Source organism: Notechis scutatus, chromosome 1 (genome assembly GCF_049901735.1).
Source record: "Notechis scutatus isolate UNSWTSFEM ecotype Mainland chromosome 1, rNotScu1.2, whole genome shotgun sequence".
NCBI classification, from domain to species: domain Eukaryota; kingdom Metazoa; phylum Chordata; class Lepidosauria; order Squamata; family Elapidae; genus Notechis; species Notechis scutatus.
In genome coordinates, this window is record NC_142009.1 from 273,252,267 (window position 1) to 273,264,669 (window position 12,403).

The following is a 12,403-nucleotide window of genomic DNA, read 5'->3' on the forward strand; positions in this document are numbered from 1 at the left end:
CCTAACCTTATTCTAGAAATGGAATCCAAACAAGCTCAGGGAGAAGGGAGAGAGAGAGAGAGAAACTTAAGGATTTGAAAATGAGGATTTGGGAATGTAGGCAGAGTTTAAACAACCAAACGTAGAATAGCTATTATTTGTATCCAACTGCTGTCTAGTTCATCTAATGGAAATGAATTGTATATTTTCTCTTGTTGGCTCAAGGTGTGAATTGAAGTGGATTATCACAAACAAGCACCTTATCACAAACAAGCACAATTTTAAAGGCTCAAGAGACTGTTTTTATGTTGCATGAAACATCAATAAGAAGGATAACTATGTTCCAGAAAGACTCCATTGTGTTCTATAGATTCTATGCATCTGATGTTGAGTAAGGTCAAAAACCTACTAAAAATAGATAATAAAAATGAATGTTTTTGTCTCTTTGCTTCCTTTTAAACTTTTTTTATTATCATTTCTTTCCAATGGTCTGGAAATGTTATATTTTTGTGTCTGTTGATGGCTGACTTTTCCGAATACCTAGTTTTCAAGAATTCCCTTGCAAAGATTGGAACTAAGCCTTGACCCCCACCCGCTTGCCCAAATGTTCATTCACCAGCCTGCAAGAGAAATAGACTAGCAAGTACTAGTGCTTATACTAAATTCCAGATTCACCCGCCATCTTTTAATGAGTAGGAATAGTTGGTCCGGAACCAGCTATGTGAACTAACTGGCAATACCAGGTTTGTATCATCCACTCCTCCTTCAGCCAATATAGTAGATGAGTGATCTTCTTCCAGTCATCCATGTTTTTTTTAAATTTGCATAAAACATGTTAGTCTTTCTATATATCAGACCAAACTTTGCGGAGAGTATTCCTGTCATTCCCCAGAATAGATAAGGGGTAAATAAGCCAGTTTAGATAGGGCAGCCATAGGCTACAACAAGGGTGTCAAAGTGGCGCCCGTAGGCTGAAGGTGTCACGTGCAGGCCACACCCACCCCAGCTCTGTGAATGGAAAATATGCCACGATACGAGTTTGACACCCGTGGGCTATAATGTTAAAACAGAAAGAAATCATGTTCGGGGTCCCTTATTTTCATTTCATTGACTTAGTGTGATATGTTTTGGATATGACAACCTGTTTCTCCACAATTTAAGAATACATGAATAGAGCATAATGCAGTTAAGGATTGGCAATTAAAACTAGTAGTATTGGGATCATGGTCACCAGAGAATCACAAGGAAAACCACCAGGTGAGTAACATAACGATGGATTAAGCAATGGATCAACTGGAGGACTCTATTCTTTCTTAATAGTCCAGCTCTCTGACCAAAATTGGCCAGCCTTAGAAGCAAAAGGGAAGGATTGCCATTAAGGTGGGGAAGGGAGAGAGAGCCACACTTGGGTTCTCCTCATTTATCTGGTGCATTTTTTGGAATAACTTACCTGTGGCAAGTGTCTTATTGGTCTCCTGAAAAGAAAAGAAAAGAAAAGAAAAAGGAAGAAGCCACATGGCTCCATTTCTTTGTTGAGGTACCATTAAAAATTTACCGATTTTTCCTTCTGGGTGGGACCCTTTTACCTGATGAAGAGCAGCAAGAGAGGGAGACTATGAGAGTTTGTTCATTTGAATGTGTTTCCCTCTCTCTCTGTCTCTCTGTCTCTCTCTCTGTGTGTGTGTGTGTGTTTTGCAGTGCGTGAGCAAGTGATAATTGGGTACACTGATGACACATAGCTATTTTTTCCAGGGGCAGGAAAACTCAAAGAACATTTTATTTAAAAGAGATAAAACATACTGGAATTGATGAGAAAAGTTATAAGCTAATAAAACAGAGAACCATATTGGACAAGTCTTTCTCCAATTGTCACTGAGTAGCTTCTCAATACTGAATGTCCATAATAATTTCATCAATAATCGTACTAGAGCAAAGTTAGAGAACGGCAGGTGTAGTGCTATGTTCACAGCCCAAATTATCTATAATCAACAATGCCTCTTAATCTTTCTTTGAGATCCAATGTTGGTAAGCCAGCTACTAGTTGAGGTATCTTCAGTTCAGATGTTTCATTTTCAAGGCTTTTCTGGAGAGTTATTTTTCATTACAAATCAGAGATTTCCTCAACACATTCTCACAGAACTCTAGTTTGCATTGAAATTTCAAATTTCTTTGTTTTTAAAATTGACTATTAATTCCTTTGCTTACATTGGATGCATTGTAGATTCTTACCAAGGATGAGTTATACTGGTGTTCCTTCATCTTTTGGTTTTGCAGCGTGGACCCTTTCCTGAAATTTTCTAAATCGGTTTCTTAGTTCATCCTTGTAACAGATAACCAGGCCAGCAAAAACAATTATGAGACAAAAAACACCAAATATTGCAGCTACAGCTGTGATTTTCATATCAGCTTTAACCTCTACTGTAATTGGAGGTGGCCCGCTGTCTATGCTACCTCCGTAGCCTTTATTTCTACAGTCTGGAGGGGCCCATCCAACATCACAGTGACAGTGTTTGAGAGTGTTACAAACTCCCCGATTGTGGCACATTGTGACATTACAGTCATATTTCAAAATGGACACATTGACACAACTACCCTCAATGCATAACATGTTATTGCCACAAGGAATACCGTCTCTCACTGCTCCAATATCATTCACCTTCATCCCCGTGTGGTAGTCAGTGCCCCAGCATTGATTAACTCCAGTGGAAGTGTGAATTATTGTACTGTGATCCTCCAAAGAAGGCATCTGTATATCTTTACACTGGATACGGCCACACAGGCTATCCCCAGTATCGCATTTCTTGTAAATGCCATGTTTAAGGCCGCAGTTGCCAAAGCGGTCACCTTTATTATTTACTTCTATGAAGCAAATTTCAGAAGCGACTGTTGCTCCTCTACCGAATATCATTTTGCACTGCATATCATGAGTCATGCAGTTCCCATGATAACAATACACGCCATCATTGCACACGGCACCATCTTGCACATGCACATCTTCTGGACAGTGCTCTGAAGTCCCATTGCAATATTCAGGAAGATCACAACTGCTAATCTTCTCTCGGCAAACAGTTCCACGTTGACGATATTGGCAGTTAGCACAGCACAGTCCAAAGGCACAAACAGCCTCCGGGCGCAACATACAATTAGTTTGACAGCAAGGATCTGACTTGCATTGTGTTTCTGATCCACAGTCACACTGCTCTCCCTTTTCCACTCTTTTGTTACCGCAGAATTCAAACTTAAATGTTGTATTAGTGTCTGGTGGGACAAGTAAACAGCCTTGGTTTCTATAGCGGAAATAATCCTTGTAACTGCAGTTACTAAATTTATCAGTCTCTGCCGCTTTGGATGCCATAATGCATTCACTCTTTTCACAACGGCAAAATTGTTCATCATGTATCATTCCAAGAATATGTCCCTGTTCATGGGTAAATATGAGAGATATAAAAAACAAACTGGGTGTCCTATACGATTCAACACCACTTGCCCAGCGACTGTTACATATAGTTCCAACATAGGCAAGTCCCACTGGTATCCCAAAATCTTTATAAACAAATAAGTGACCAGCATCATTCTTTAAAATGTTAATCAGATGGTTTCTTCTCCAAATATTAAACAATGAAAGTGTTGTTACTGGGTCAGAGGTAATGTTTATGAGATTTTTTTGTGACCAGATCACTAAGCCTGTTATTGATAAATGAACAGAAAGTGGATCATAGAATGAATTTGCAGTGTGGACAATATCTAGAACTTGCATAGTAATAAAAGATTCATTTCTGTGAAACTGCAAATATCGTTCGTGATCAATCACAATTGCTACCTTAACATATCTTGTATGTGGCCACCAGGATTTACCAAAAACATCTTTGTTTGCAAGATTCTCTGTCTTGGGAATTATGTCCTGTTGATGGCTCTGCTCTTCCTCTCCTACTCCACAAGTCATTCGGCGAGCCTCTTCCTCTACTTCTAACCGAAACACCACATGTTGAAAGGTAGAAGATTCCTGGATTGGTTCAATTTCATAGGTCTTATTTTCAATTTGCAAGAGACCTCTCAGTCCTCCTGAACATGTGCTAAGGGTGACCCGAGAAGAGGACTTTCTCTGAATAAATCCATGGTAGAAACAGTCATCCTTGATAAAAGGATGATCTACCTGGAGATCTCCTGCTGTATCATAGGTGAAGACAGGAAAGACCTTAGGGATGAAGCTCCTTCTTTGCCTGAGGAACACCACAAGGGGACTTCCTTCAATGTGCAGGAGGTAGCTCACATGCTGGGATTCTTCTTGGCCATACTTTGGAGACAGCTTCCGTGGGATGATCACATCGTAAGAGGCATATCTGAAGCCCTGAGGAGGTGCCTGTGTAGAAGCTGCATTTTGGATGGTCTCAACCAATATCATACTCAACAATGCCAGTAAGGTACTCATTTTCACAGAATGAGGGTAGGAAATGACCCAATTCTATAAAATGAATCCCAGTACGGACAGGCACATGGGAATTGAGGGTATGTGTGTGTGGGTGAGAGAGGTTGGGATAGACTTAAAGATTTGAAAATGAGGATTCTGAACATAGCAACAGAAAATGCAATAGATTTTGGAATGTGGGTGGAGTTTAAAGAATCAAATATAGAATATAGAAGCATAGCAATATTTGTGAAATGTTATTATGATGACTCATTATTTAATTGATTAGTTCTAGTGAAGTAGCCTATCACACCAGGAAAAGTGTCACTTTGTAAGAGCTCAAAACCAACAACCTGCTGAATCTTCTAATTTCTAAATCAAGGTCATTTGATTTTTCCTACGTGCACAAAGGTCATTTTTAGCTATAAAAAGTATTGAGGCTTTTTATATGCCAAATGACCCAGCCTTTGTCTTAGAATTTTCAACCTTATTGAATTGAAGAGACAGAGAGATAGGCACGCAGGCAGGCAGAAGCGACTAGTTAATCTCAGATCTTCAAATCTAAGGGGACCACACTCCAGCAGCAAAACATCAAATTTATAAGTGAGATTTAGCTCTGGACGCCTAATATGAAAGATCATGAAACCACTGGAATTTCATTCAAGATTTCAGAGTGTTAAACAGAAGTTCTGCAGAGGGGAAGATATCTATAAATATGAATTTATTGCCTAATCTCCAGTTGTGTTTGTGTCGCATATGAAATGATATGGTTTTAAACTACGTGAAACAGCAAACAAGAAGAATAATTGTCCTGTTCAACAAAGACTGCATTGGATAAGGAGTTTCATTTCACGGCTAGTTGGTGTTCATGGATGCGGTGTGCTAGTCTTCTGCTGCCTGTCCTAGCTAGTGGCTGTTTATACTCCTTACCCTGTATATTGTAGATGACACCACTTTTTTGGTTTGTTTGCTCATTATTCAATTGTTCATTCATTCAATCATGAGAATTTATATAGCAGCCTATTAACACACAGTGACTCTAGGTGGCCTACGGACTATAGAAAATGTATACAAAATAATAATAAAATAATAACTGCCCATCCCATCAGCAACTACGCACACTCAAATCAGCCATTTAATGGGCTCCATCCCATTCTATGTTCTCCAAACCTGCTGGTGAAACCACATCTTCAGTTCCTTACAAAGAGTGTCAGGTTGGGCGCCCTGGAGGGATAATCTTCCAGAGAGAGGGAGCCACTACAGAGAAGGCCCTTTTTTCTGGGTCCCAACATATGAACTTCCTAAGAGGACAGGACACGCAACGTTCCTTTTTCCTCCACACTCTAGTGGATCAGCTGTATGTGATCGGCAAGAGATGGTCACTCAGATAAGCTGGTCCAAAGGATGAAGGGCTTTAAAGGTGACAGCTAGTTTCTTGAATTGCACCTGGAAGCAAATTTGCAACCAACACAATTCCTGCATGAGAGGCATCACATGTGTATATAAATGTCTGCAGAAAGCCATGCAGGCCGCTGTATTTTGAACCAATTGGAGCTTCCTCTGTGGCGCAGTGGTTAGAGTGCAGTACTGCAAGCTACCTCTGCAGCCAGCTGCCTACAGTTTGGCAGTTCAAATCCCACCAGGCTCAAGGTTGACTCAGCCTTCCATCCTTCCGAGGTAGGTAAAATAAGGACCCAGATTGTTGGGGGCAATAGGCTGACTCTGTAAACCACTTAGAGAGGGCTGTAAAGCACTATAAAGCGGTATATAAGTCTAAGTGCTATTGCTATTCTGGAGACTTTTCAAGGGCAGCCCTATATAGAACGCATTGTAATAGTCAAGATAAGTGACAAAAGTGTGAGTGACTGTGAGTAGGGATCGTTGGCCCAGGAAAGGATGCAACTGGTGCATAACTTGCATCTAAGTACTATTGCAAAGGCCCTCCTAGCTACAACTGCCACCTGCTCTTCAAGCAGGAATCTGAAATCCAGGAGAACCCCCAGTTTATGCACTGGGTCTGTTTGGAGCAGAACTCCATCCAAGACCAAAAGATTGCAATTGTCCATGGACCAAAGAGCCAGAGCCACACAATCTTGCCAGGGTTCAGGTTCAACTTGTTGTTCCCCCTCCAGTCTCTAACGGGTACTGTGTGAAGGAGATCAGAGCATCACTTAACTCACCATGGGCTGAGATATATCGCTGACTATCATCAGCATATTAGATTAGGTTAGATTAGATTCAACTTTATTGTCATTGCCATGGATACAGGCAACGAAATACAGTTAGCATCCAACCAGAGATATTGATGATATCTCATGATGATGAGATATCTCATGATGATGATTACACCCAATGGCTTCATATAGATGTTAAATAGAAGTAGAGAGGGTACCAAGCCCTGTGGAACTACACAAGACAGTGCACAAGGGGTGGATCCTTTGCTTCCTGTTACCACTGGGAGTGACTACAGAGGGAGGAAGTAAACCAGGATACCACAAAGTCCCCTACTCCCAAACCCCCGAAGCTACTCCAGAAAGATACCATGGTCAATGGTATCAAAAGCAGCTGAGAGGTCAAGGAGAGCAAGGATAAATGCACTATCCCCACCCGGCTCCTGTCTGAATCCATCAAAATATGCAACCAATGTTGTTTCTGCCCTATATCCAGGCCTGAATCCTGACTGGTAGGGATCTAGATAATCCATTTCATCCAGAAACCTAGGGAGCTACGACACAACTACCTTCTCTACAACCTTCTCCAAAAAGGGAAAACTGGATACAAGTCAGAAGTTATTTATCCAACAGGGTGAATCCAGTGATGGCTTCTTAAGAAGATCACAGCCTACTCAAACTGCTGAGGCATTACACCTCTCCTGTAAGGAAGCATTAACCACCACCAAAATCCACCCACATCTCACCTCCCAGGAAGCTTTCACAAGCCAGGAGAAGCATGGATCTAAAACAAAGGTGCTTGTGGTCATACACCGTAGAAACCTGTCCACTTCCTCAGAGCAACAGAGTGACACTATTCCTGGATAACAGGGCAAGAATCTGCCCCCAGCAGCCCACAGGGGACCAGCAACCATGCCGGTATCTAACTAGGAACAAAGTCTTCCAGAAAATCCACAAATTCCTCAGCGCGCCCCTTCAGGTGGACCACAGTCTTCTCTTCCCCCAGGAGGAGATAGCTCTTGAGCTTTCAGGCCAGGCCTTAGCTCCAACTGATCACAGCACACAGAAGGTAGTTCACTGAAATCGGGAGGAGTCCAGGAGAGTCCAGGGGGAGTTCAGGGAAGCCACACAATCATAAGTCACCCATCTCCTTTTCTCTGTCTCACCTTGTAGCTGCTCATTTCCAATCTCTCCACTCTTCAGGCTCTCAGATTTTCTGCTTCTCTACTTTACTTAAGGTGTTTTGGAAAGCTTTAGTTTATTTGTGTGCTATGGTGATACCCTGCTGTTATATTAGTCAGTGGTAGTAGACGACCAGGCCAGTGGAAATTAACACCCAGTTAAGCAGGGATTAAACCACATTAAATAAACGTTGAGGATATAAGCTCATTAGTGGCTTTAGCAAAATTGTCCAAACTGACTCAAAGCAACACCATGAGGAAAATAAAAAAATAAAAAATTGTGCATTTAGGTGAAAAGTTTGGCTTCACTATTAACAAAACTACCAGGACCACATACTCAAAAAAGTTTTAGAAAAGATGCAGGTTGAGATCTTGTGGACTTAAAACACAGAGGGTTATTTGGAAGTGTTACATTTATTGGACTTGACACCACTGACTGCAAATTCCTCTCCTGCCCCACAATACATCCAGGATACGGAAGCCTTCAGTTACATAGAACATACCCAGTCTAAACTCCATGACGTTCACAATCAACTTGAATGATTTTCAAAATTTCAAGAGGGAAAGCTTCCAAAGACTTTAAGAAAAAATATCCACAAGGATTAAGGAACTAGTTACTACAAAAGTTTTCTCTCTTAGTCCTTTGCAGAGAGATTCATTATGCCCTATCATTCCTTCTAGAGAATTTCAGTAGCAAAGATTGAGATTGAACCATAAATCTGGCCCCCATTCACTGGTCTAAATGTTAATTCACCAGCCTGCAATAAGCACAGACTGCCAAATACTAAGACTGATACTAAATTCCCAATTCACCCACCATCATGATCAGGAATAGCCTATCCAGAACCAGCTATGTGAATTATCTTACTGACAACACCAAGTGTGTATCATTCACTCCTGCTTATCCCCTCATGTTAGATTAATGGGCTTCCTGCAGGTATTCATCATGGTTTTTTTTAAATATGCAGAAAGACAGGTAAGTCTTTCTCATACATTTGAATAATCTTCATGGATAGCATTCCTGTCATTTCCCAAAATAAATAAGGAGTAAAATGGGAGTGGAAAGTAGCACAGTACATCATACAGCACAAATATTAGATTGCAACCCCACCAAATTCCACACAGTACCAGTTTAGATAGGGCATCCATGGGATATAACGTGAAAACACAACGAAATCATCTTCTGGGTCCCTTATTTCCATTTCATTTACTTAGTGTGACGTGTTTTGGATGTGACACCATGTTTCTTCACAATTTAAAAATGCATCAGTAGAGCATAGGGCAGCAAAGGACTGGCAACTAAACTTAGTAGTATTGGGATCTTGGTCACCAGAGAGTCATGCTGTGGCTTTTTAAAGAAAAACCATAAGTTGAGTCACATAGCAATGGATCAAGGAACAGATCTCTGTCCAAGAACATCTGTTGTATTTGGAGCTGACTCCCTGGTGGACTTTCTTCTTGTTAGTACAGTAGTCTGGGTGTCTGTTGAACATAAGCACAATTGGCCAGTCTTGGAAGCAAAAGGGAAGGCTGTCCAGTTAACATTCCCATGATGGTGTAGAATGGAGAGGGAGCCACACTGGGCCTGTCTTCATGACTGTTTGTCTGGTGAGTTTGAGTATATTTTTTAATAACCAATCTAGGGCAAGTGCCCTACTGGTATCCTGAGAAGGGAGGAAGAAGAAAGGAAGAAAGAGCATGGCTCCATTTCTTTGTTGAGGTACCATTAACAATTGATTGATTCTTCATTCTGGGTAAGAGGCAAAAGACGACTCTCTCTCTCTCTCTCTCTCTCTCTCTCTTACTGTTGCAGTGTGTGAGGAAGTGGTAGATGGGTACACTGATGACATTGAGAGCTAATGTTTCCAGTGGGGTAAAAAAAACCTAAAGAACATTTTATTTAAAACATAGCAATCATAGTAGAACTGATGAGAAAAGTTATAACTGAATAACACAGAGGACCATGTTGGAGATGTCTTTCTCCAATTGTCACTGGTTGACTTCACACTACTGAACATCCATAATAATTTCATCATTAATCTCACCAGGGCAGGTTAGAGAAAGGTCAGATAACAGATAAACAGAGTTGGAAGGGACCTTGTAGGTCATCTAGTCCAACCCCCCACCCAAGCAGGAGACCCTGCACCATTTCTGACAAATGGCAGTCCAATCTCTTCTTCTTCTTTTTTTTGAAACAAACTTTATTAGTTTTTACAAAACAATACACAAACAAACAAGGCATAATAACATAAAAGATCTTTTCTGAAAAAACCAATAGAACATACAGAATAATTCCAAATTATAATATATATATTTACGTTATCTGTTCAACTTCATATCTTATCCCAACTTCTCTTTATTTCTCCCTTTCATTCTATTATTCAAATTATATTTCTTGCTAATTAAAATTTTATTGCTTTTCAAGAACAATACACAAACAAACAAAACATAGAACATAAAAACATAAAACATCTTTTCTGAAAGTTGCTTGATCCCGGGTTAAAACTCTTTGTACAGACACAAATTCAAAAATCATATTCATTTTATATACCATTCCATATCTTATTACCATTTTCAATTTTCTATATAGCTTCTTCCCTCTTTTATCTTTCTTAGTTTTATTTTATTTATCCCATCTCAGTTCAAATCATAATACTTATCATTCTTTGTCTGTTCTATTTCCAGCTATCCATTCATCTTTTCTCTTTGAACAAAAACTTCTCCTGTACACTGATTGGAGTATGACGCCTTTAACTCTTTCCCCTAACTTAATAATACTTAATATAACACTTAACTTATATTGGGATTCTGTTTAGTACATTCTAAAATTACACAATGTATTTTATAAGAAAAAAAAAACAAATTTATAGGTATATAAGACCACTATCAATGCCATTAAAAAACTAATCATACATATTAATACTCATTTATATCTTAAGCATTTTATTCTAAATACACATATAAAAACACAATCTTATGTACCTTACAGAATCCCTTTTTCAATTAAGTTTACCCATTGTCTCTAAATGAATTTTGTTTCTTTAAATCTTGCTTCCCACCATTAAGGCTTCTCATCCCTTCCTTTCTCCCTTGCTTATTCTTCTCCTTGCCCTTTTTACCCCTTTGTCTCACCTCCTCCCTTTTCTTCTTCTGCTTTCCCCCTTTCTGTTGTTTTCTAACCTTGTATCCACCTTTCACCTCATTTTTCTCTTTTTTGGTTGTTTTTTCAAGCCTTAAAATCCCCTTTTTCTTTTCCTCTTTCTCCTCCTCCCCAAATAGAATCATTTGTTCATCAAAAATGGCTTCTTCTTTGTCCCAATCGTCCTGGTGCGCAGTCAATTTTTCATAAGTACGTACCGCCATTTCTAGAAATTGAAAAAGAGTGCCCAAAGTATCTTTCCCATCTTGTTCTTCTTTTTTATATTTTTTATATTCAATTTTTAGTTCATCCACAAGCGATGCCATTGTAAAGAGAAAATTTTTTTCCAAAACAACCACCCGAGTGCTTTTAATCAAAAATAATTCCCAAAAGTTCCAAAGTCACCAAACAATCCAAATAAGCTATTTCTTTTAATACTTTTTACTTTCTTCCACTTCTCTTTCTGGGGTTGCTGTTTGATCACAAGGTTCCAATTAAAATATATCTTTTAGAAGTCTTATTAATATTCAATAGCTCTTTAGAATTCTAGGCAATCTCCTCCTTGTTTTCAAATTCTGCTCCAATTTTTTTTCCTCTCCCTTCCCACTTACAGCAAAAAGATTTTCCTTTAAATGTTCAGAAATCCATACCTCCAATGCGGGTTTTCCAATTTCTCTTAAAGTTCTATCGCTGTCACATTCGGAAGGAGAGTGAAAAGAAAAAAAGTTTTTCCTTTAATTTCCATTCGCCGCTTGACACACTCTGGAAACGATGTATCTTTAATAGGTTTTAAGTTCCAGGGTACTTTCACTGTTACTTTGTCCCGGTCAGCAAAGATCACTTTCATTTCTTCACAGCTCCTCCTGCACTTTCTTTTTCCGGCTGAGCTCTTCTATGTGGCGGCCATTGCTGACCGCCGCTTAGCTGCCTTTGGAAAAGGGGGTTTAGCCGGCTAGGGAAGAGAGGTGCGATATCTCTCAACCCTGCCAGACCCCCCCCTGTCTTCGCCACCTTCTACGGAGGTGGCTTAGCCCCGAAGCCAAATGGCTCGGGGCACTCGGGAAGTGAACACAGGAAGAAACCGCGCACAGTCGCGGATTCCTGCCTGTTCCGAAGCACTGCAGACCGGAAATCCGGCAGTCCAATCTCTTCTTGAAAGTCTCAAGTGATGATGCTCCCACAACTTCCGAGGGCAAGCTGTTCCATTGGTTGATTGTTCTCACTTCAGAAAGTTTCTCCTTATTTCCAGGTTAAATCTCTCCTTGTTCAGTTTCATCCATTATTCCTTGTCTGGCCTTTGGATGCTTTAGAAAATAGCTTGACCCCTTCCTCTCTGTGGCAGCCCCTCAACTATTGGAAGAATACTATCATGTCTCCCCTGGTCTTTCTCTTCACTAGATTAGACATGCCCAGTTCCTGTAACTGTTCTTCACATATTTTAGTCTCAAGTCCCCTAATCATCTTGGTTGCTCTTCTCTGTACTTTTTCTAGAGTCTCAACATCTTTTTATAGTGTGGTGACCAAAACT

At 40.0% G+C, this 12,403-nt stretch overlaps 1 protein-coding gene across 1 annotated transcript; it reads right to left on the reverse strand.

The window, feature by feature from the left end:
- Nucleotides 1-2,218: 2,218 nt before the first annotated feature.
- Nucleotides 2,219-4,408, reverse strand: LOC148133382 (disintegrin and metalloproteinase domain-containing protein 20-like). Its single transcript, XM_087954152.1, has one exon. It carries the CDS (start codon nt 4,406-4,408, stop codon nt 2,219-2,221), a length of 2,190 nt encoding a protein of 729 aa, XP_087810278.1.
- Nucleotides 4,409-12,403: the final 7,995 nt, after the last annotated feature.

Bases quoted from the DNA above. Each gene is read 5' to 3' on its own strand.
- LOC148133382 (XM_087954152.1), bottom strand. From the start codon at position 4,408: ATGAGTACCTTACTGGCATTGTTGAGTATGATATTGGTTGAGACCATC.